This window comes from Protopterus annectens, chromosome 13.part0, assembly GCF_019279795.1.
Source record: "Protopterus annectens isolate FY-2018-M chromosome 13.part0, PAN1.0, whole genome shotgun sequence".
NCBI classification, from domain to species: Eukaryota; Metazoa; Chordata; order Ceratodontiformes; family Protopteridae; genus Protopterus; species Protopterus annectens.
In genome coordinates, this window is record NC_056747.1 from 221,131,055 (window position 1) to 221,157,878 (window position 26,824).

General features: G+C 40.8%; 1 protein-coding gene across 1 annotated transcript in view; it reads left to right on the forward strand.

Moving 5' to 3' along the window:
* The window catches only part of LOC122787175 (transducin-like enhancer protein 1), a gene marked incomplete in the record, with an annotated part of 508,503 nt that overhangs the window by 195,764 nt on the left and 285,915 nt on the right, over window positions 1–26,824 (forward strand). Inside the window, 2 exon segments of the mRNA XM_044053753.1 lie at window positions 24,223–24,327; window positions 26,076–26,120. Of these exon segments, the coding sequence (XP_043909688.1) occupies window positions 24,223–24,327; window positions 26,076–26,120 (150 nt within the window).

Here is a 26,824-nt window from a genome sequence, read left to right on the forward strand (position 1 = left end):
TTCTGTTCCTGGAGCCAAACTCATGGGATGGGCACAGGAGCCCCCAATTTACCTCAGATTCTTCAGTATTTAACTGAGATGCTTCACAAGGGCCTTTCCTTTTCCTCCATCAAAATTCATGCCTCAGCCATTTCAGCACACTACAACACAGAACCCCACCCCTCTTCTCTCATCCACTGCAGAAGCAATTCCTCAGAGGGGCCAAAAACTTAAGACCACCCAGGAGAGCCCATACTCCAGTCTGAGACCTAAACTTTGTATTGGAAAAGCTCACTCTTCCTCCTTTTGAGCCAGCTGCAAATGCAGAGTTGAAATTCCTTTCTTGGAAAGCAGCCTTCCTTCTAGCCATCACTTCAGCAAGTAGGGTGTCTGAATTACAGGCCCTCGTGGCAGTGGAGCCATTCATCATCTTTCATACGGGGACAGGGTGTCCCTCAGGACCAATCCCTCCTTTATGCCCAAGTTGATATCCAGTGTGGCCCCTTAATCGGTCCATTCATTTGCCAACCTTCTTTTCTAATCCACAGATCAAAGGGGAATGAATACTGCACTCTTTGGATGTGCACAGACAACTTAGATTTTACTTGGACAGGACTAAGCCTCTCAGGAAATCTGAACAGCTGTTGGTGGCATTTGCTGCAGAGGGGAAGGCCATTTTAAGGCAAACCATTTCTAAGTGGATAGGCCATTGCATTCATTTCTGCTATAAGCACCTTGGGAAACCTATCCCACAGGGGATAAGACCACATTCAACCAGGGATGCATGTACCTCTACAACCTTTCTCAGATTTGTCCCTACCAGGGACATCCTAGAAGCTGCTACCTGGAGTTCTGTACACACCTTCACCAAGCATTACTACTAGCCAATTTTTTCAAAATCCTCAGCTGGCTTTGCCACTGCAGTCTTGCAGGGCCTTTTAGCTGGTACAAATGCTATCTGATTGCCTCCTCCCATCCTTAGCTTTAGGAATCTACCCAAATGTGATGACTGCAACAGTGAAACAAGAAGAACATAGTACAGTTGTGTACACTTACCATAAATGTAGATGTTCGAGTGTATTCACTGTTGCAGTCCTGGTTACCCTACCTCCAGCCCCCTGACTTTTATTGACTATATCTCTATTCTTGTTTACTATGCTTAAAGCTTTTTGGTGTATTTGCTTGTTTGTTGGAGATGTAACCTTGTATATAATTGCTTCCCATTATGGGGGCACCTGACATCTGGGGCACGAAAAACTGATGTAATGGCGTCGGCTGCATGCTTTATACCTCTGACTACCTGACGTCATAAAATATAAGACAGCAAATGATGCAGAATCCAAGACTTTGATAATCAGGCCGACTGAGGGCTACCTGCAAGCAGATAACCCAAATGTGATGACTGCAACAGTGAATACACTCGAACATCTACATTTATGGTAAGTGTACACAACTGTACTTTCTTCTCCCTCTGCTCCACCTTAATAGTGTGCTAACCCTATTTTTTATTTATTTTTATTTTTCATTTGTTTACCGGAATAGTCCGACAGGATGCATGTCCATTTTCAGCAGAGGCCCGGGGAGAAAAGCTCCACATAGTCAAACATACAAAAGGTTACACAAGAAGTTAGAAAACAATTAGAATATATAAAAAAGTGGTAATATACCTTATGTACATTGGTTTCGAAGTGTTCCCTAGTAGGGTCTTGCAGTTCTCATGGACAGACATGCAAAGGTTACAGAAGAAGTTAGAAAACAATTAGAATATATAAAAACAGAGTGGTAATATATCTCATGTACATTGATTTAATAATGTTCCCTAGTAGGGACTCGCAGTTCTCATGGACAGAGACAATTACAAGTAAGATTGTAACTCACAGTTAGTCCCTAGTAGGGACTCACAGTTCTCAATTACAAGTAAGATTGGATGCAATCTTAATAATAATAGTGTGATAACCCTAACCCCAACCATGCACATTATCTTACAAAAGCCTCTCTTCCTTACAGCTCCACCAAACAAAACACACTGTTCTAGTACCCAATCACTGGACTCATGCACAGCACTAAAGCTGTCCCATTACCTAACCCGAAAACACTTGTGCGCGTACACACCCAGACACACATACAAACGCGCACTCATAAAATAAATTCAGCTATCGCCACACTTGTCAATATGAACATTCTATTTGAAAACACAGCAGTTTACTCTGCTGACAAAAACAATGTTCAACAGACTAAACTGCTCCGACAGGGAAGGCATAGACCTTCATAGTGATGTAGGTAACAGTGTCAGATGCACAGGCAAGGTAAAGGCCATTAGAAATATTAGTAGATGCAAGTGAAGTTACAGGCAATCTCTGTGGAAAGATGACTGCCTGTCTGGTCTACTCTTGTTAGTAGCCAGTACAGATGAACAAATGGGGTCAGGATTGATGGGATAGACCTTGGAGGTTGGCTCCTAAGGAAAGAAAAAGTATGTAAAGAAATATATTAATCAGGTAACAGTGCAGGTTCAGAATGATCACATAGATGGTTGCGATCAGAAAAGATGTTGGTCTTCAACAGAAAGAAGGTCTTACTGTATGCACGGTCAAGATCAACAAGCCTGCAAAACTAAAAAGTATTCAGTCAAAGTACCAAATTCAAAATCCAAAGAGCTGAACTTTGAGCAGGATCACTTCATTCATAGTAGACCTCCACCTTTTCAGATATAGAAAAGTCTATACCTCGCTGGAGGATTTGCAGCTGACAGTCCTAAGTGTTGTTCTCATGCAGTTGTTGCAGCATCTGGGAAGCTAGCATGATTGGTTTGAGCTGCAGGTGTTACCTTCATTGGTTCTTCACTTTTCATGCACACCACTGCTGCCCTTATTCTAAGACTGCTGAAACTGTGCTCCTCTGCACAAGCAAAAAAGTGGAATTTTGACCCATTTTAAAAGTGTCTCCATGTGTGTTGATTATCTTAGAGCTAACAGTAGTTTGACTTTTCATTTTGTACTGTACAGAACTACGCTAAACACAGTAGGAATGCAATGTACTCTCCGATTCATGCACTTTCTGTTTCAGTTTTACCTAATACAGAACAAAATCCTGTCAGTAAGAAGAGCTAGTGTTTAAGTAGAGGCGTAGAAAAGATGCGTAATAGCCATGCAACTTGTATTCCATAAATGGCTTGTAGCACTTTGTAGCTGTGCTGTGTTGCCCAAGTCAGTCCATAGCTGCTGTATGTAACTCAAATAGACGTATGTATACAATTTAATGTATATTATAGAATGCAACTCTCTCCATAACTATAAAACTCCTTATTAAATTAAGTTCTAAAATCATTCTGATTAAAATTAACTCTACTACTCTCTGAACAGCATGGAAAGTAAGTCTGTCTGTTTCCCCTTGCTTGTCAGCCTCTCATAGCACTTAGTATCCTTAGGCAAGTGCAGTAACTGCTTTATGCTCACATGTACTGAACTCTTGCTGAACACAAGTAGCACTGTTTGTGAGAGAGACAAATTTTAAAAGATACGGAGGCCTCACTTTGCAAAACCAAAAAAGAACACAGACTGTGAGCTTCACATAAATGCACCACACTCTACACACTGTCTGCTGGATGACACATTGGAATGTTGTATGCTGATGCTATAAAGAAATCCTAGCCAAAACCTCCTAGACTGATAATGATTAGGTTGCTGCAGAAGTCACGCACTGTATCACATCTAAGCATACCCTCAACAAATAGTCAGAGAGACAAACTGTCTCAAAAACAGTACACCTGACCACTGAGCAAACAAAAAATGTTTTAGTTATCGGTGACTCCATTGTGAAGGACACTTATTCTCCACTCACAGGCTAGACAGAAACAACATGACAGTGAGTTGTCTTTTGGGTGCCAGGATCTCGGCTGTTTCAAGGACTCTCTAAGTAGACAGGTGCGACTATGGTATGGTGGTGGTGGTTGTGAGAGTAAACGATTTGGGAAGGGGTAAGACCCTGAGGGATATGCCAAGAGACATTGTCAGATCTCTCAGTACTTGTTGCAAATACAAGCAAGATTCTGTTGATTGGAATCCTTCCTTCAAGAATGATGTCATTCTAGTGGGTTCCAGAATGTGTCAGCATGGAATGAAATGCTTGACGGTCTTGTGTACTTTGTAAAGGATAGTCTTTACCTGTGGTTTACAGATTCCTGCATACTTGCTAAAGCCTTTACTTCCCGTATAGTAACTATTTTACACAGAGTCCCACTAACAAGCATCCCATTGTGGCCAGCATACCAAATCCTAAACAAAAGGTGGCTCTGTTCAATGCCAGAAGTCTCAATAAGTTGTCTGATCTTTAGGTGCTCTTACATTTGCAATGCATCCATGTTTGTGCCATGCATTCATTGAAACCTGGTTTAAATGTCTAGAAATCACTCCCTTCATACCTGGGTTTTGTGCCTTGCCATGCCTTCAGACTGAATGGTAACAGTGGTGGGGTAACTGTGTTTGTTACAGACCATGTAACATGGAAACAGATTCCCAGAGACCCACAAATAGAACATATTCAACTCCAAGTCATACTAAACAAGACTAGCTATCAGCTTATCAACTGTTACTGGACATCTTCCATGTCTCCTGAAGTTTATGTAAGGTTCCTAAATGTAGTTGTTGAACTGCTCCTTAAAGAAGAACTTTGTCATTCTGAAAGGCTTTTAACTACCCTCTGTAACTGGACTACCTACACCTTTAATGTAGGGTATGCCCAAACATTTTGGGTTCTAATAAATAAAAACTCCATTTCTCACTGTTGCCAACCCAAGTAGAAGACACAATATGTTTGACTTGGTGATTATTAATAGAGCTTCATTGTGCACAAATCCACTGGTATCTCCCTCCCCAGTTAAGTCAGATGATATGCTACTAACCCTGTCCCTCAGAATCTCGAAACCCATTGAAACTAATATCAAAATTCAAAGATTTCAGGCATACTAATTTCATCAAATTCTATGATGAAGTCTTGAAGCTCATTTATAGCAACATCACCCCAGACATTGTCTGCAGCAGATAGGTTTGCTAAAGAGTTCTGTACCCATTTAGTTAAGTTTATAGAATTGACAAATCAGTCAAAATGAAATGTTCTGGGAGATTTAAAAGCAAACCACCCTGGTGGCCCCACAGACCAGTAAAATCTTCAGTAAAAGGAATACGCTTATTAACAAACAAATCAAAGAGTCTCCAAGCCAAGGAAAATATCAGACATTTGACAAAAAATGTAAAGCGAGTAAAGCAGCTTAGGTTAGAATCTGAAACTAAGTATTACTACAAATAATTCTTTAGCTGCTTTAGAAAACCAAGAAGCACTCAACATTGTACCAAACATGTACAAAATGGCACTACCTACTTGGACCTTTGTGAACTTTGATGGTGTACTAGCTAATAAATTCAGTGCGCATTTTACTCTGTTGACAGCTATCCAAAGCCCTCCTATCACTGAATTTCTTATACCCTGAAAATTACTAATGAACATGTACTAGAAGTGCTGTCAAAGACCAAAATAACTTACTCCATGGTACTTGATAATATTACTGAGAGGTTCCATAAAGCTATTTGTTCTCAGCCTAACAACAGGCTCTGCCCCATAGGTAAGGTGCAGAGTGGTGGTGATGCCACTCCATCAGAGTAGTCCCACTACAGATCCCAGGAATTATAGGCCCATCAGCCTGATGAGTCTCATTTGCAAGGCCATGGAACAGATAGCTAATCTGATAAATTTTTGACATTAAAAATATCATTAGGCAAGACCGTTAGAAGTCTGGTTTTGTAAAAAGTGGAACCTTTCTAAGGAATCTGATTAACTATTTTGAAAGAGTGATGCATGCTATTAACAGCTATCACATTGTGTGCACAGTATACCTTGACCTGGCCAAGGCATTTGACATCATACTCTATGCAGGCATAATTAGTAAACTGAATACATTACAAATAGATCCCCTTTGTGGTTAAAAGGCAATGTACATGGTGCAGATGGTAGGTACAGCATCAGATATCATGAAGGTATTAGTGGTTCACAGGACTCACTGATGGGACCACTTTTACTCCAGATCAATAACCAAGACCTCTGGGTTAACTGACTTTACAGATGACTGCAAGTGAAAACTGGGAGTTATTGTTAAACCCTGCTTTGATGCCCAGTCTCTCCAGCAAAAACATACACTCATAAATACCTGGTATACCAAAAAAGGCTCAAATTAAATGTTGAAATGTGCAATACTGTCATGTTTGGTAGACAACCCCTCCTTAGAGACCTTGGAACTTAAGTTGACTGTCCCCTGTCCTTGGATTACAATGTAACAGCAAGACTCAGAAAATCCTACTTGCCAAAGGAATATCATCTAGATTTAGAGAGGTTATTGTCCCCTTCTGTTCAGCATTGATTAGGTTAATTATTGACTACAATATCCCCTTTGAGATGTACTCCACTAGACATATCAAACAACTAGAAAGACCCCAGAGATTCATAACAAAGAAGATTAGAGGTTTAAAAACTCTAAGCTACCAGATATAACTAGAAGTACTACTAACCCTTTTTTAGTAGCATGTAGACTCTGAAGAGAGATGTTCCTTGCCATTGTTATAGATCTCTCGTACCTTCACAAGTCAGTTAGTCCCACAAATAGTTTGGAAATGCACATAGTTTTGTGTGTTTATATTAAGGGTTATGGAGGTGTTCTGGGTGTGTGTTTTTTGTTTGACAGTTTTTATTAAAAGAAAAAGTCTTGTAAAATGTGATATAGGTTCAAATGAAGATAAACTGTGTCAAGGATCAACCTGCTGAACATTAGTGTGTATGTTTATCACAAAAGGTGGAAATAGACATTTCAAAAAGCTGCCCTACATAATCAGCGGGAATAATTACTTATCGTAATAACACTTTCCATACTATCTCGGAATGTGAATAGTCTCACTGGTATATACAAAAAGGAAATATTTAATTCTATTAAGAGAGTCAGAGTGCAAATAGCATTTAATTATATTAGCAAATGCAGAATGCAAATAGTGCTACAGAAGAAACATTTGGAAAGAATTAAATGTGAATTTGATAATCAGTGGGATATCAAGGAAGAGAAGTATTTATATTAATTGCTAGAGGAGCTCCAATAGTGACAAAAGGGGAAAAAAGATAATGCTAGATTTGTGGTTGTAAGGGACTACTGACAGGGGAGAAGGATTACACTGACGTATTTATATTACACCTAAAACTGTTTGAAGATTAAAAGAATTGGGAGAAATAATCAGCTTTCAACAGGGAATGTTACTTATAAACAGGGACTGGAATTTGAAATGCAGCAATGAGGATGTATCTGGGGGAGCTAGAAGGGAAAATGTAACAAGAGAGGGTAGATTCCTGAAGAAATGTATGAAAATATTGGGTATGGAAGATATGAATTCAGTAGTAGAAACTCTGAGAGAATTCGCATATTTCCCAAGGTACAGTAACTGGTGTAGACTAGACAGAAATGATATTTTACAAGGTCATGTGCATTTAATTGAGAACTTTGACATACATCTGATAACTATTGCAGATAATCGCTAATAATAAGTAAGATAAAAATGCAGGCTAATGAAGTAAAAATGAGACACTGATGCTTCCACAACCTACCTGTTATAAAGAGAGGAATTTAAGGAATGGGTAGTGGATGTTATTCACTAATTTTAAGGGAAGATGGAAAGTACTGCAGAAGTTATTGTTAATGAGTGGGATAAAAATGAAAGTGGAATTTAATGAGTGGGATAAAATGAAAGTGGAATTTAAAAGTAGGGTAGAAATAAACAAAAGAGATATGGTTAAGAAGTAACCAGAATTGTTTAGCAGGGATAATAAAAGTTAAAGTATTACAGAATAAGGGGAATATCATTGAACTAGAAGAGAAACAACTGCAGAGTTCTGAAGAGAAAAGTAAGGGAGTACCTGGATAATATACACGAGTTAGAAAGATTGCTGTTTTCAACTATTTTTTGATAATGACTCCAGAGCACAAACACTTTTGGCACAGCATCTTGGACAACAGAAAGAAGGGTTGTTGACAAACTTAGGGAGCCTATAAAAAGAAAAACATAACCAGAGAGAACCTGTAGAGGTATTAGAGATATTTAGGAAATTTTATGAACATTTGTATAAAGCCAGTTAATGGGGAAATCAAGCAAAAGCACAAATGGAAATATTTATGGAAAACTTAAATGTGGCAAGGTTAGAGGTTGATGAGGCTTGACAATTAACAGCTAAGATAGCAGTTGATGAGATAAAAACAATGATGTATAACCAATCTGCAAGAAAGTCTCCAAGAATAGATGGCATTCTGTTAGATGCTCAGAAGCTAGGCGGAAAGAATGTGATAAAGATCTGGAAGGTTTTAACAGTATTTTATAAGGTGTTGACACACCAACGTCCTGGAAAATAGGTGAGGTCGTTGTAATACCTGAAGACAGTAAAGATCCATCGCTCAAGCTTCATAAGCCCATTTCAATTTTAAATCCTGTTTATAAAGTGTTTGTCTTTAATGGCTAAAAGAATGGAACATGTGTTGGCAAAACTGATAACATGTGGTTTTATAGAGAGAGGAGGCAAACATCTGACAACAGTAATACAACAACGATAAAACAGAGGGGAAAAAGAATGTAAGAAAGTATTGCTGTTGTTGATGGGTCTTGATGCAGAGAAAGCATTTGAGAGAGTAAGCTGGAATTTTATGAGCAGGGCAATAGAGCATTTGCATTTACTGATACAATAATATGGTCAATTAGGAGGATGTTTGAGGGATCAGAGGCAAAAATCAACGTGGGAGGGTTCCTCTCTGATAAGTTGTGTCTGAACAGAGGAACCAGGCGGAGATATCCCCTTTCCCATTTGTTGTTTGTGTTGTATTTAGAACCATTGGCAAAGAAAATAAGAGACGCATGTTCAAGGATGTAATTGGTATGATAGTCAAGAAAAGTTGACTTTATTTGCAGACAAAATTATTTTGTATCTGATGAAACCAGAGAAGGGAATCTCAGTGCTGTACAACACTCTGAAACAGTTTAAATTTTTTTGAGATATAAAATGAATGAAGATAAAACAAATACTATAGCTGTAAACTATATGCAGACACATGAATTAGTTCAGCAATACCCATATTTTATAGGGACATGATAAAATGAAGCATTTAGGAGTATGGATTAAAAAAGATCTGCTATGGCAGATAAGGATATGTGAGAAGTGAATAAACACAAGATAATACAAAAACTGAGAAACTGGAAGCTCTTGGCCGTTGATATGGATAGGAAGATACAAGCAGTAAAAAATTATTTTAGTCCCTTTAGGGTTTTTTTTTTTTTTTTACACAGGCCGGGTATATTCTTATCAACCACAGGAGAAGTTTTTTAATTAGTAGAGTTGAAGCCTTTTTCTGGGTGGGGAAGTGGGCAGAAGTCAAATGGAATAATATGATATGTCAAATAAACAAGATGGTTTAGGACTGCCTGATAGAAGGGATATTTTAGAGCTATACAGCTAAGGCTCTTATACATAACACAAGCAGAAAGGTACAGTTCAAAGTTGAAAGGGATGATGATGAAGTGGTGGGGGAATTTAAGAACTAAGTAGAGTGTGAGATGTTGGATGAAGATCCTTAAGGAGAATAATAGCAGTCAAACAGAATATTAGTCATAAAATGCGATAAAGTGCACTAAGAACTAAGCCAACAAGGGAGCGGAGAAAGGCGATTCTGCTGATAGAGATAACTGCAATTAAGGTTACAGAGAATAGGCAAAAGGGAGCAGGAATTTACTGGGGAAAGCAGGCAAAGGATCTAAGGTATCGGGCACAAATAATTAGAGAGAGAAAGTTAACAGAATGGGAAGAAACCAAGAAGAAATTTGGACTGCAGGCTGTAGAGAATGTCTTCCCTAACGGGGATTGATGTTGGAGTACAGGCAAAGGGATAGGGGAATCCTAATTGAAAGACCTGTGCTGATTCAGTTTTCAGTTAAATATAGAACAGAAGCTGCTGCTGTGAAAAACACAAAAGGGATAATTGGTAAGGCATATAAAATATTGTGAACAAAAATTTAGAACACAGCACCACAGCAAACCAATAAAAAGCAGATGGCAAAGAGCAGTTGTTTCTTCAGACCGTACAAAAAAATCAGCAGCATCTCAAATATTTTTAGTTTCTGTCTTAAAAGTAAGCGGTGCCTTTAAATTTTTATGGCTCTTGTACTTGAATGTATTCTATTGGTAGATATTTAATTGATTGCATTTTAAATATTTGAGATGCTGCTGATTTTTTCTATGGTCTGAACAAGCGATTTTGTTGTGAAAGTGCTCACCTGTGTTCGAATAAATGTTTATTTGGATTTTACACTGCTCTTTGCCATCTGCTTTTTATTATTTGCTGTGGTGCTTGTGGTCTACATTTTTGTTCATACTACTTGGTTTGTGGTTGAGCACAGCTTTACAGTCAGCAGGACTTGTTTTATCATGTATAAAATGTTGTGCAATAACTATGGGGATCATTTTGAAGGGGTCAGAAAAGATTGGGAAGAGAGACTGGTAGCTCACAAAGAAACAATGGGAGGACATATGTATGGCTAAAAAGTATGCAACAAAGTCTAGAAGATTAAGGATTTTTGCTTAGAAGTGTTTGTATTGGTATTTGTATACTCCCAGCAGACTCTATAAAGATTTTTTCCTCAGGTAGATGGCAAATGTTGGAGGTATAATTGGGAAGAAAGAGGTACCTAGGAGCATATGTTCTCTGAATCTAATAAGTTAGCAGACTTTAAAAATTCTCTTGAGTACTCTGTCAGAAATACTGGGCAAGCAATTGAATGTACCCATGGAAGTTATTTTTGAGGTAGGATACGGTATTGAAACTGCCTAGAACATAGTAAGACCTTGTTAAGCTTAATAATGGTGGCTGCCCATAAAAAATTAATGGAAAATGGAAAACTGAGTCTAAACCAACCATATTTGAAATAGTGAATATTGTAACAGAGATAAAAGAACAAGAAGTGGGATCTTTAGAAAAGGGTAAGAGCAAATTACATAGAAAAAATGGAAATTGAGAACAGTTTGTTTGTTTCTTTCGGCTTTTCCCGGTTGGGGGTCACCACAGCGGAACTCCAGTCTGCTAATGATTGGCAGTAGATTTTTACGTACTGGCTTGCCGGGCCTAATGCACAACCTTCAACGAAGGAACACCAATTCACGCATGTCGCCACACAGAAGACGCTCTAACTGAGAATCGAACGGGCAACGTCTATTGAGAACAGTATGCAGGAAAATTGTTTGCAGATAGGATGAGTTTTAAGAGAATATAGGAACTGAACAGCTCGTTTAATACTGGATTGATTATATTCTATAGAATATATATGGCCTTGGATGGTGCAGTGATGCAGCTGTTAATGTTGTCGCCTTACAGCAAGAGGTTGTCTGGTTCAATTCTCGGGTGGGGTGCCTTCTTTGCAGAGTCTACATATCTTCCCTTTGTTCATGTGGGTTTTCTCCAGATGCTCCAGTTTCCTCCCACGCCACAAAGACGTGCATCTTACTTTTATGCAAATGTAAGTTTGCCTATATCACAAGCTATGCTTCATTAAAGGTGTTTAAAAAAACAAAAGCTACGAAATCAGTCACAATAACCAAGAACCAAGTCATCAGTGGCACTTGTCTTCTGGAAGGTGATTCAGCAGATGGCACAAAGAAACTCTTAGCAGGTTGCATGGCAAAGATAGAACGGTAAAGAAGATGGTCATCAGACACATTTCAGGAGATGCCAGCAACAGAACTACTTATCAGTCCACAGGACTTCAAAGGCAGATGGAAAGAGTACTTCAGCAGCTTTGAAATGAAGCTGCTTCCGTACACAATTTATCACGAAAGAGGTAGAAGTTATCCTAGGAGAAATAAGAACAGCACTAAGGAAGTAAGGTAGGGAAAATCAGGAGGCTGAGATGAAGTCACTGCAGATATGATGATGTTGTATGAGTTATGGAGTAAATGGTCTCTGATGATACTCTTAGCAGTATGAAAAGAGTGGTATTTCCCATATGACTGAAGAATAAGCATTCCCATGTCAGTGTACAAGACAAAAGGGGGCATTTACAGCTGAGCACATTACAGAAGTATCAAACTCCTGTCACAATGCATGAAAGTGCTGGAGAGGATGATTGATAAATGAATACACAGTGGAAAATAAAATAGGAGATGAGCAGTTTTGAAGCAGATCAGGATAAAGCACAGTGCACCCAAAATTTAAAGTGGAGACAACGGTGGAAAAGAAGCTAGAGATGAGTAAAAAGTCCAAGTGGATATTCCCAGACTTGGAGAAAGCATTTAACAAGGTCCCAAGAAAGCCAATTTGGGCAGTCTTATGATGGTTCAGAGTCTGTAAACATTAGAAGAATTACAGACTATGTACAAGGACCCAATGACACAAGTTTGAACAACGTTCATCTTCATAGAGGGGTTCCTAGTGGGATTGGGTATGCATCAAGGTTCAGCTCCAAGCCCACTGCTATCCATACTTGAGATGGACTACATTAGCCAACAGATTGGAAGGGACTGATCAACAGAACTGCTAAATGCAGATAATGAAGCATTACAAACAGACTCTGAACAGGAACTTCAGCAAATGATAGGGGAATGAAATGCAAAACTGAAGGCACATGGGGTGTAACAGAGTACAGATAGGCAGATGTATGGCAGCAAATGAAGAGAATAGTGGAACAGGCTAATAGCTTCAAGTATCTGAAAGGGGGAGTTGAGACGGGAAATCTGAGTAAAGCTGTCAAAGCTAGAATTAAAGGGCTGTAGTTAACTGGCAAAGACCGTCACTGGTAGTGTGTTGTAGAAAAATGCCAAAGAAGCTGAAAAGTAAGGTGTACAAACAGTACTTCAATGGTACCAAAACTTGGCGAGTGAAGGCAGAGTAGTTGAGGAAGATAGAGGTGATGAAATGCCTGAGATGCGTGGTAGAATGTACCCAGTGAGACAGATATAGACTTAAAGACATCAAAGCAGAAGTCATGGAGAACAGATTATGTTGGCTTGTTCACATGGGCAGAGAAGCAGAAAAGTGTTTGATGAAGATTATTTGGAACAAAAGTAGGTACGGGGAAATGAGGATGTCCAGCCAAGAGATGGATTGATTGTGTGAGATAAGAACTACAGTAGTCATTCATGACGGTCAAGAAAGGTGAAGAGGATGACACCAAATCAAGAAGGGTGGCAATAGGTGACCTGACACCCTAAACCCGTGTAGAAAAAGTGCGGAAAAAAGAGGCTGATGATGACTTCAGTAACGCGTGTGTTTGTGCATTTTTCGCATCGTGCAGCACCTCAGGGCTACGGTTAAACTATTCCAGGTGCCAGAAAGTCTGCTCTTCAAAGTTTCCCTTAGAACTAGCTGGTTTCTCAGTAGTAGCACTAAAATCTGTACCCCTGTGACTAGCACTTGCTCTAGAACCCGCTGAAAAGCACTAGAGGAGAAGGTTAACACCTGCACTATACCTCAAGTAACACATAGCCTTACAAAACCCACACCATCAACACCCACACATAGCAATACTAAACCCACATATGCGGAGGCCCTTAACATTAACCTGCCCAAGCAACAAGGACCTCTGAAGCTGAAATGCAAACACCAGTCACAACCAAAGTGACACACAGCTCACAACACTAGTGTGCCATCCAACAACAGCCCCTAAGGCAAGACAGTGTACCCAACACTTTAGTCATAGGTGACTCTATAGTCAAGCACACTGATGTCCCACTCACCAGGTGGAACAAGGAGAAAATTACAGTCAGCTGCCTGTCGGGTGCCAGGATCCGCTACATAAAGCATGCACTCAAGTCACTCTACAACCAGTACAAATACAACTCTGTCATTGTCCATGTTGGAGTGAATGACTTGAGACGTACCTCCCTGGACTACATGAAAAGAGACATGGAAGAGGTCTCGGATCATGTGGCCCAGGCAGGTATGACCCTAGCCCTGAGTAGCATCCTGCCTTCGCCCAGAATGATACCACAGTATAAGGACAAAATGTTTGACTTCAACAATTGGCTAAGCTTCTGGTGTCATTCAAAGGGGATCCAGTATCTGTCTGCCTGGGACGACATGATCAACAAACCACGATGCTTTGCCAGAGATGGTCTGCACCTGTCAACCCTGGGATTCAGGTTACTGGCTAAAGCTCTTGCCACCACTATAGTGCCTCTTTTAGGCAAGTTTCAAAGGACAAAACCACCACCGTAACATATATAAGCATGCAAAATCTGAAGGTAATGCTACTCAGTGCTAGAAGTCTAAATCTCAAAATGCACTATCGAGGCACTCCTAAAAATGGAGAACATCAGTATCTGTGCAGTAACTGAGACCTGGTTCAAGGCTCCAGAGAGCAACCTTGCAATACCAGGCTACAACTCTTACCACAGTTTTCGGCCACCAAACCAAGACTGAGACACTAAAGGTGGAGGAGTGTCCATATTCACCAAGGATATTCACACCTCCAAGCTAGTTGCCCAGCATAATGCATCTGAAATTCTCCAGGTGCAACTAACACTAGGTAAGACTGCATACCAAATTGTAGCTTGCTACAGATTCCCCTACTATGCCCCTAGATTGTCACTACACCTTTCTATACTGGAAAATATTAAGATACAACCAAATGCCCTAATACTGGGTGATTTCAACTACCCTGCCGTTAACTGGGAAAACTACTCCGGTACCAACACTTTTTCCCAACGGTTCTTGAAATTCATAAATTCCAATGCCCTGGATCCAACTAATCCATTGTCCCATCAGGGGCTGCAATATTCTAGACCTGGTCATTACCAACATGGGAGACAGATGCTCCACACCAGTGGTCACCCCCTCATTGGTCAGGTCTGACCATAAGCAAATCATCCTTGACATCCACATCCCACCCCAGCCCCCAGTAAGGAAACCTCTGTAAAAAAACTTCTCCAAAGCCAACTTCATGCTACTCAAGTCAGAAGTGACAAACTTCATGTCACCCATGCAGATGGGATCTGAAAGTTCGACTGCTGAATCCTACACTAAGGCATTGTGCGAGCACATCCACTCATGAATGAATTGTGCCATCCCAAATAGAACCAAGATGCTCTCCTCCAAAAAAAGGAAGCCAATCTGGTGGTCCCCTGCCATAAACAAACTATACAACAGAAGGACGAAACTGTTGCAGAAAAGAGGAAAATCCCAGGATGCAAAAAACTCCCTTACCAGCCTCAGTAAGAAGCGGAGATCCCTCATAAAATCCTCAAAAGCTAGTTATGAAAATAAAATTGCCAAAGATTCAAGAGACAACCACAAGGCTATAGTTATGTCAAGAATCTAAATGGCAACAGAATGGCATTAAATATACTGATCCCAAGGATATTGCCAATATCCTGGCTGATCGATTTAGTGCCGACTTCACCCCCTAAGGGGCCCATCTCAATACCAAAAGATTGCTAAATTCCGGTAATCATGGCCACACAGGGGGAAACTGCATTCTCCAAAGCTAAGAATACAGCATCTATGGGACCAGATGACATCCCGGGCTTTGTACTACATGAACTACAAAATGAACTGGCACCTCACCTAAGTGTCATGTTTAATCATAGCCTCACCTCAGGCTTCGTGCCCACTGAGTGGCGCACAGCTACAGTTATCCCACTCCACAAGGGGGGGATCCACCTTGGATCCCGGGAACTACCGTCCCATCGGTCTGACGAGCCTGATCTGCAAGGGCATGGAACGCATTATCATGAAACTTATAAACAAAGACATTGGCAACCTTCAAACACTGGACCGTACCCAGTTTGGGTTCGTAAAGGGCCGATCTTGTCTTCTGAACTTGATTGACTTCTTCGAATCAGTCTCCAGAGATGTGGACGAGGGTAAGGCAGTCCACACAGCCTATCTGGACCTGGCCAAGGTCTTCAACACCATCCCCCACTCTGGAGCCATAGATAAACTTACTAAGCTGGGCATAAATCCCTACGTCACTCGATGGGTTGCCATCTGGCTTACTGACAGAACCCAGACTGTAAAAGTAGCCGACTCCAAATCCAGCTCCAGACAAGTGACAAGTGGAGTACCTCGGGGTTCAGTCCTGAGACCACTCTTATTTGACATCTACTTCTCTGAAATACAGGCCAACACTAAGGGACTCTGGCTAACAAAGTTCGCAGATGACTGCAAACTGGGAGACATTATTGAATCCCCAAATGATGTGGTTATTCTACAAAAGAGCCTTACAGAAACAGATGCTTGGTGCCAGAGCCATGGGCTCAAGTTTAATGCCAAGAAATGTATAGTTATCCCCTTTGGGAAAAATCATGTACCCATGAATTACCACATAGGTGGCAGTACACTAAACACTGAAAGTGTGATGAGAGACTTGGGGACAAAGGTGGACAATGGTCTCACCTTCGATAACCACATCACCACAACAGTCAGGAAATCCTTCTAAGTGGCACACCTCATCACTAAGGGCTTTTCATCCAGGAAAAAAGGAGGTTATTGTCCCACTGTACTCCTCACTCATTAGACCCATTATAGAGCACAACCCCCCATTTGGTATGTACCTCACACGACATCTGCAACAGCTGGAAAGGTCACAGAAATACCTCACTAAAAGAATCACAGGCCTAAAGCAGATGCCATATACTGACCGTCTAAAAAAAAAAAAAAAACTCCAGCTATAGTTTGGCATATCGTCTACTCCGAGGCGATCTCTGCTTAACATACAAGGCCATGTCAAACCCTGAGCTCTTGGACATGCTCCACTTAAAGATATCCCAATCCCCCAAAGCCACATGCTCCAGGGATCTAAACCTTGTCATCACAATGAACAAAACATGCTGGAGGGATAGGTTCCTGACCCAGAGACTCCCCATACTCTGGAATAGACTTGCCCATACATGTCAAGCAGAGCACCTCCTTGGCCCTCTTCAAAAGGAACCTTGACAATTGGATGGGAGATAGGAAATTCACCCCGGGCATCATGTCAGTCGCTGTGCTAGACAGGGGTCCAGGGATGTAAATATCATGGGAAGAAATATCCAGGGAATTGTTATGGCTTGGCTTGTATATGCTCTAGGGTCGATAGCCTAGTACCAACCTATGAATAAAGGGATGCATATCCTGTGCTCATCCACCAATGGTAGTTGCACTAAAGATTAACACTTGCCTATAGAATGCATATTTACTTTGCCTTTCTGATGTACTTTTTGAGGGTTTTACAGTTAGTGCAGGAGGCTGTACTGGTGAATGCAAGAACTGGGTATGCAGCGGTAGGAATGCCTATGCTCCAGACCTTGGTAGCTTGAGAGTTTCAGCATCTGTTCCAAGCATGGAGTATCCAGAAGAGGAAATTCAGATGTTTCCATATGGAGAAGAGACGCCTTTTAATTATTTATCTATTAAGTCTGGTAACCAAGGTAGAGCAATGATGTATTTGTACCTATTTCAGTCTCCGCTCAGACAAATATAAGTGACAGTAGATAAGCAAGTTAACAAAGAGTATTATGAATGCAAACAAAATGTGTGAAGATAGCAGTGAATCAGTAACAATGCACACAGTATAAAGGACAGTAGGAAGGGATGGTTAGAGTAGGGACTGCAGAAAAAGAGAGTCAAATAGTGAAGGGTTGGAGCACAAAATGTAAAAGATAGCTGTGGTAAGGTTAGGCCAGATGGAAATTAGCTATATACAATATACTTGATGGGGAGGAGATGTCCTATATTGATGGAGGGAAATAATGCGAGGAAAACAAAGGTACCTGTCTGGTAAAGAGTAGAATAGGGGATTAGGTGGTGTGACCAGTAGAAAAGCATTTGCAGACTGACTGTGACGTGAGATGAGCTTTAAGCTGAGAATGGATGAGGAGGTTGAGGAGAGGCCTTTGCGATTAGTAGGGAGGGATTTCAAAGTTTAGGGCCTAAGATGGAGAAGGCACAGTTAATTCAATGACGTCTGGTTCTGGGACATTGAAGAAGTGGACCAGAGTGGGTAAGAATTCTTAGCTTGTAACTGGGGGTCAACTGAATAGGTTGGAGGCAAGGGATGGAGAGGAGTGTTCTTTAAGGAGCTTTGTAGAGTTGGGATTCAGGAAGCTGGTTGGCAAATTGTTGGACAAGTAGCCAAATGGCTTTGTTAAGCAAGACACAGTAATGCTCATTTCTAGGGGCAGGGGTAATATAACAGCAGATAGAGCTGCTTATAGTTTGGGTGGTGGAGGAGTGTTTCTTGGATGCTGCTGCATCCATGTTCAAGCTATTCTGGTAGAAGGCCTTCCCGATGACGAGGGGAACTTTTAATGGACCAAAATAGGGGAGAATTTTTCTTCCATATTTGTTTTAGGTTGAGGATTCAAGTTCAATATAGGATCAAGCCACATACCAAGGTTTTTGTGGAGATGATTTAATTAATGAGGTTGTCAAGATGGTCATGGATAAGAAGTGCTTGAGAGTTATTCTGTCCTAAAATGGAGGTACCAAACAGCATTGTTTTCATTTTCAAGTGTTCAGAATTAGTTTTTTGTTAATAGGCCATTTCATAAGGGAAAATAAATCAGCTTGTTGTTGTTGCTGTATGGCCAAGTTGGTCAGGTTTGAGTGAAATAAGGCCACGTCATCAGCATAAAGTAAGAGGGCGGGTAAGGGAGGTCAAGTGGTAGTTTATTAATGAAAGTGGAAAAAAGGAAAGGAATCCAGAAGGGAGGCCTTTAGAGATCAGTTGACATTTTAAATAAACACATTATTAATTCTAATTTAATAAAATAACTTCAAAAATGTTTTCAGAATGACTATATATTATATCTTTTTGTGTTTAAGTAGCAATATGAAAATGCGTAAACTGCCTTCCTTTTATAGCTGAAAGTTAATTGTAATATGTTTTCTCTTTCTGTACAGTAGTATTAGAAAAAGCCACTTTTTATTTCATTAAAATGGGTAAAGTTATGGGGAGACCACTGATTAGTGACTCACAGATTGTTTTCAGTTTTATGAAGGGGAACAATCCTGAATTCCTTCAAGACAGAGACATAGGATCATAGGAGGTTACTAGGTTAGTGGCCCTGGGGCCGTTCCAAGCCTAGCCAAGAGTTTATCCCCAAAAAAGAAACCTCAGTCAGCACCTGTCACCCCTGTCAATGAGGGACAAAGGTGGAATCCCTGGGACAAATTTATGGTTTCTCGTCCACTCATCAAGATTTCATTTGAAGAGGGCCACTGAGGTACTCTGTTTGACATGTATTTGAAGTCTATTATTCCACAGACAGGGCAGCCTCTGGGAGACAAACTTGTCTCTCCAGCAGGTTTTGTTGATATTGCATATTACATTAAGGCCTATAGACCGGGTAATGCTTGAGGAATTAGACTTGTGGATATGGAGCATCTCTAATAGGGCAGGGCCCGATATTGCCCTTTGGGGCGAGGCACAGATCACCTCTGAGCAATCTGTATGATACCAAGTAGAGTGATAGTGATTTAAGCCTTTCCACATAGGATAGGTGTTGGAGGCCATGGATTCTCTTTGTGAGGTGGTACTTTGGCCTTTCCCGTTGGTGCAGGTGTTTGGAGAGGTGAATAGCAAACGGGGCATTATACTCAATCATAGGTCTAATAAGGGAGGAGCACAGAGGTAATAACCTCCTTTTTTCTGGATGCAGTCCCTTTACTTATAAGATGAACCAAGTAAAAGGCTTTTCTGACCACAGCCGCCACATGATGGTCTAATGTGAAATTATCAACCTGAGTACCCAGGTCTCTCACCACAGTTTGTGTGCTAAGAGGGTTACTGTTGATGTGGTAATCAGTAGGGGCCGTGATTTTGCCGAATGGTATGATACATTTTTTGCATTTGGTCATCCACAGTCCCTTTGTCTGGACCTCTGAGAAATATATGCCAAACAGTAGGGGTCCCAGAACAGATCCCTGGGGAACACCACTAGTGAAAGGTTTGCTGTCGGAGGTGGCAGCAACTATTTTGACTTTGACGGTACTATCTGTGAACCAGTTGGCCAGCCATCTGACTAGATGAGGTTTAACACCAAGTTGTATTAGCTTTTCGATGATGCCTGAGTGAGGGATTGTGTCAAAGGCCTTGGCCAGGTCAAGGTAAGCTGTATGTACCGACTTTCCCTCATCCAGGGCCTTGGTTGACAGTCTCAAAGAAGTCAACTAGGTTCAGTAGGCAAGATCTGCCCCTGCCAAATCTGAATTGGGTGGGGTCATGTGCTTGGAGATTGCCTATGTCCTTGTTTATGAGATCCATAATAATACGCTCCATGACTTTATAGATCAGACTTTTCAAGCTGGTGGCGAGATAGTTTCCTGGATCAGTAGTGGCACCACCTTTGTGCAAAGGGATGATGGCGGTTCTCCACTCTGCTGGAATGAAGCCTGTAGTTAGGCTGTGGTTGAATAGGGTGCTCAGTGGCGCTAGTTCTTGCTGCAGATGGTGCAGAATACAACCTGGGATACTTAACTATCAGCCAGCAGGTTGGCTAGGTCAGCAGGATCAGTGTAAGTGGTACCATTAAGTACTAATTCAGAACAAACTTGGGCTTTGCCATGGAGGTTCCTAACGTAATTGAAGAAGGACTTGTGGTTTCCCTTTGTTTTGGAGGCTAGTTTCAACTCATAATTGTCTTTGCAGATTTTCACTAGTGATTTAATTTGCTTGTTGAGGCAGAGGTGGAAGTTTTTCCAATTTGGAATTTGTTCCTTTTTACCCTTGGACAACAGTTTCTTCATTTTGTTGTAAAGCCTGTTGATAGAGGATGTCCACCAGAAAAGTTTGTGTTTCCTGAGGAGCAGATTTTATTACTGTTGGGTATGGCTGAGTCCATGCAATTATACAGGTGCTTATATACTGCACTGGTGTGCTGTTCAGCATAGCTTCTGCATCATCTGGTGGGGGGTGTGAAGCTGCTGATAACCCTCCCTTAGGAGGTTGTAGTCAGCTTTTTCAGCTTTTGAGAGGTGTTTTAGCCTGGTTATGGCTGGGGAGAGGATGGGTAGGATAGAAACTTCCAATGAGACAGACTGATGATCTGATCTCACCAGGGAAGAACATACTAAGGGAGTGGTGCAGTGGTCACCTATGTTGGTGAGAACCAAGTCCAGTATGTTATCTTCCCTTGTGGGGGATAAGACAGGCTGATCTAGTGCATTAGAATTGATGGTCAAGGAATCGGGTGAATGCATTAGTGCAGGAATAGTTCACCCAGTCTATGGTGGGGTAGTTGAAGTCATCAAGGATCAGGGTGTTAGGGGATACCTTGATGGAGTGAAGTAGGTCTAGGTAGGAGGTGTGAGTGTCCTGAGACATGGGGAGGGGTCTGTAGCTGGCTATAACCTGGACGGATGTCTTGCCAACGGTCAGTTGCACCTGGAGTAATTCCAGTGCGTCATGTTGGGAAACCAGTCTGGAGGTGTGCCTGTCCTTAATGAAGATAGAAACTCCACCACCCTTAGTCTTTCCAACCTCATTTTGGGGTCAGAAAATGTGGAATGAGGTTATATCCTGGTAAGTCAGGGATGCTCTCTGCAGCCCTGAACCAAGTTTCCATGACTGCACAGACATCAGCATCCTCCAGAGTGAGGAGAGCCTCCAGTGAGTGCATTTTCAGATTAAGGCTCCTAGCACTGAGCAGCATGACCTTCAATTTGCTTTTTGACAGATCATTGCATTCAAGAAAGGTGCAACTGTGTTCTGAAAATGTGATGAAAAAAATATGTGCACTGTTATTACATTGCTGAAGATTATCACTCAGCCAGGTGCATTGTTAATGGTATCCGGTATTCACTTACTGATGTTTTGTTTTGGATGTCCTTTTGACCCAAGTTTTAAATCGAAGATAATTTTCTGATATTGGGCTAACCTTATTGTGGGTTGCGTAGAGTGTGTTGAAGTGCAAGAGGGAATGTGACCCCAAGAAGAGGAACAATCTGAAGAATTATGAATTTCTTGCTTCTTTTCAGGGCCCCATTGACATGACTATATTTCGTAATAGACTTGTCACTTTGTCACTTCACAAAATACCTTTGATGTTTGGTTTTGTGTTAGTTCTAATGGTTGTAAGGTGCCTGTGTGTGTATAATATGTTCATATTTATTCTATAATGCTTTATAAACTGCTTGATCTTAATCCATATTTTAGTAAGAACACTGAACTTGTGAGGGCGTATCTAAAGTCTTTAGCACTGTTTGAATTTGTGCCTAAAGATTTAAATTGGCAGCCTTAGCACTGCAGAGTTGTATGCTGCCATATAAATGCTATAGTCACACTGATGGACTGCTGGTGTCTGCAGAACACCTTATGTCTATTTGGCTATTTAATGCCTTATGCAGTAAGAAGTCCTATAGACCCAGGTGCACTTCCATTTCCACAGTGTTATGTAATGATATGCTTATGAAGCACTGCTTTCTGACAAGGGTTGCTTCAGCTTTTAATGCAATATTTTATTGAATCAGAAAAATTGGCTTATTTTTATTAGCTTGAGATAGTCTTGGAGTAAGAAACGAGCAGGTCCTTTTGAGGCTGGTGCCTCTGGAAATTTACAACTTCCAAGAAGAGTCTTTAGAGTCATGGTTGATTTAAAATGACATAGTTGGCTTTTCTTCCTACTATCATTGAAAACTGCAGCTCTGTGCTTCTTAGTTTGCTTGCCCTAATTGTCAGCATCTTCCTCTGTTAAAGGAAATACTGAATGTCTACTTTTCTGATACCGAGTCACTATTTTTTCTCCTCCTTTGAGAGCTACATAGGACTCCTGGGATGGGATGTTTTCTATTTTTGGCCACACTTGTTTTCCCATTCTGTGTCTGCAGTGTAATTCTGAGGCTCCCTTGGAGAATATAACAGGCATCAGGATACTGCGTCATTGTCTGAAGGCATTACTTTTCCAGGATTGATGACTGACAGGATGTCAGGTTAAAGCTGAATCAGTTGCTTATTCTTCAACCCCTTGCCATTCCTGTTTTTACTTGGGCAGCAAAAATAGAGTAGTATATTTTTATAACTGGCTTAGAATGTGTCATAGTCAAATGATACCAACATTATTCGATTGTTTTCAACAAGCTGCAGTTTGCCCAAATGTTCATCACACTTTTGCATTTTAAAAATAAATGGCTTTGAGCATTAAAAAGAATTGTTGCAGGGTTCTAGAAACAACTGTTTAGTGCACAGCTTTTGCTGGTAATACATTTGTGTCAGAAATGCCGACCATCTGAGCTGTTGCTGTACCTTTCAGTTATTGTATCTGTCTGTGTCTTTTTTCAATACTTCTGTGCCTGACAACTATGTCTCATCTTCTGTTATCATGCCCATAAATGTTTCTACTTACAAAGGCATGACACCATGTGGAGAGGGAGGCTGCCATTCTAGCAGCTATAAGAAGAGTCTCCCTTTTTATGGCTTATCTCTTTCACTGGCTGCTGGTGTAAATGCCTGCAGATGTGAAGACCTGCTACACCTTCCAATGCGGTTTTGGGTGCTGCTTTTGTATGCACAGTAAAGGCTACCATATGAATACGGAGTTTGTCAGTGCCAAGCAGATGTTCTTCGTTCATTGCTTCATGGTATTCATATTTGTCTTCAGTGGTGCTGATATTTAAGTGGGTTGGACTTTCCTCCCTATCCTTAGGATAGCTAATCAGGCAGGCATTGCTGACCAGTAGACTGCTGATGTCACAGTGGTGTAATGTGTAGTAGAGTTGGTTGTGTTGTAAAAGAAAAATATGCATTGATAATGGTGCTGTTAATGAAAGTAAAACCTTTAGAATAACATTGAAAAAACTCTGTGCTGGGATATGCAGCATGATTTTGTGTGCATACCTTTTTGAGTACTTAACCATTGATAACCCAATAATCATATTGAATAATGCGTATGAACAAATAGTGTGTAAACTTCAATGGACCTTTATTCTTCTCTCATCTCCTGGACTTGTGTAGCTGTTAAAATCCACACATGGGCAACGCGAGACTGTGACTGCTTCATGTTCTTGTGTTGCCTTTGGTTGATTAATTGCAGTATTGTATTCAGTCTGGGCTAGGACTCTGCACATAGCTTTTTGTGCCGGTATTTATAGTTTGTATGTACAGTTGCTTGTTTTATGCCTATGTCTGAGCCAAGAGTTGGTGTTGGGATGATTATTAGGTGTCTTTAAAACTGCTTTATTTTGAGATTTTTCTGTTTTCTTTCCTGCAGAGCTCTGTAACTTTGACCAATGCAGAGAGAGGGAGACTGTCGCTGGATTTGACGAATAGCAGCAAAAAGCGAAAGGCAGATGACAAGGATTCCCAGACAGACTATGCAAGTTTCACTTTACTGGTTTCAGAGATTTAAACCATTTTTTGTATACTAGTCAGCGCACCTCAAAATACATGCATCGCTGGTTTTGAGAACTTTAACTTCTATAGTTCATACAGTCTGTTGTAGATTTAGGGTTGGTATTGATGAAGTAAGAATCCGTTATGCATAACTGAAGAGTGGGAAAAGGTAACTAGTCATTTCTGTCCTCTCCTGTGGTATTGTCACTACTCTGAGTGTATGTAACTCATTTTAGGGACCTTTTTTAAATATTTTTAATTTGGTTAGCAGCAAATCATAGATCATGTGTTGGCATATGTTTGGGTAACTGATCTGTGTTGTTTTTTTGTTGGCACAAGCAGTGGGCAAGAATATCGGTCTGTATCACATGAAATGATCCTCCTTCCATGTCACTCATTTGCAACAAACTGAAATCTAGACTTCCAGTATTAGTGTTGAGTTCTTATCTGTTTTAATCTAATATAGTGTGTGCCAGCATAAAGCCTGATGTATGCAAGCTGTGTATGACAGCAAGATTAGATCCAATGAGCCAAAGGCGTCTTTTGCAGGGAAGATACAAAGAGTCAAGTTCCACAGTTCAAACCCAGAGCAGACTTTTCATCCTGAACTGCATGACCTTTAGAAGTTAGAGGAAAATAGAGTGCCTATTGAAAATCCACTCGACACCCTGAAAACATGCAAACTCCATCTGTACATTTTCTGGAAGACAAAGTCAATGCCCATACCTGCTGTTCAAAATGTATGTTTGGATTCAGGATTTGAAACTAATGCTGCATGAAATCTATCAGATGTTGCTGTGGTAGAAGGGTGGTTTGCAGAGTATGGGACACGCAGAACAGAACTGTATGAAACTGGAATAATGAGTACCCAGTCCCTGTTTAAGGAACTGTAAAGGAACTAGCTAGATTTTGTTGAATTAGGTTTAGGACTGATGTGTCATACACAAGGTAAATTGATTATAAGACTAATTTTAAAAGGAAATGGATGGTTTCATGTGATGAGGTAAACTGCAGATTTTTTTTTTTTTTTTTAATAATCGTTTTTTTTTTTTTTTTTTTTTTTTTAACTCCTGCTCTCTCCACTGAGACTGTTAAGCCCCATTCCGGTTTTGGCCCAGTCATGCCTTCCCCTCCATGTGTAGCTGGACTCCAAGAGAAGGAAAGGTTGGGGATCATGGCTACCATCCAAGAGGGGTTAGAAGATTTTTTTTTTCATGATCCTAATTCTGTCTCCCTGTTGGCTCTTCACAGCAGTGTAGCACCTGTGGCACTGAGCAAAGGATATGACTTCTGTACAGTTATATTACAGAGATATGGGCTTTTCTGGTGTGCTCAAGACCCCCCCCCCCCACATCCATGTTACTCCTTTCTGGTTGGATCTGGACCAACGTGTCCCTTAATGGGTGAGCCAGAGGTTGCACTCACTTCGACCTCCCCTTGTCTTTTTATCTCCAGCTTCACCCTCCTAGATGAACCGGAGTCATCAGGAGGTTAGTCAGAGCAAGAACCTTTATACCATGATTACTAAAGATTGTCACAGGATCACAGCATGAGCCAAGTTCTGCTCATAGCGTTTTTTTAATCTCCATTGGTCAGGATAGCTTCATCTTTGACACATGTTAAAGCTGATGAATGAAATATGTGATGTGTTTCAGAAGTAACCTTGCTGTGTTGTGTGATTTGGTGGCTTGTCACAGATTAGCACAATAATGTTTTTGTTTTTCTTTCTAGGGTAGTGATGCAGAGCGAAGTGAGGATAACCTGGTAGTAGATGAGGTTTGTGATTCCTGCACATTCATCATTACGTGTTGCTCAGTATGTCAGATTTCAAGTAATCTGTTTTATTCTCATTTGTTTGTACTTGGATCATTTTCTTGCTGTTTATTCTGTTATCTGGTTACTGTGTGCTGTCCACGGATGAATACACAAAGCTGAAGAAGATGTGCGACTCCTTCCACTTCTAGCCTGTCAAAGGTGCCAGTAAGAAATTGAGAAACTGAAGATAAGGTTTACAGCTGTGCAGTGCTCATTTCTGAGCACACTAAGTCTTTTGGAATGTACCTCACAAGACATGTGCAGAAGCTTGAAAGGCCACAGAAGTACCCCACAAAGAGGATTACTGGCCTCAAGCAGATGCCCTACACTGACTGTCTCATAAAACTCCAGCTTTACTCTGTTGCATATCGCCTAGTCCGAGGAGATATCTGCCTAACATATAAAGCTATGTTAAACCCAGAGCTGTTGGACATGCTACACCTAAAGAAATCCCAGTCCCTGCGAGCTACACACTCTAGGGACCTAAACCTTGTCACCACAATAAACAGGACATGCTGGAGGGATAGATTCCTGTCCCAGAGACTTCCTATACTCTGGAACAAGCTACCCATGTATGTCAAGCAAAGTTCCTCATTAGCACTCTTCAAGAAAAATCTTGATGAGTGGATGGGAAATAGGAAATACACCCCAGGGATCACTTATGT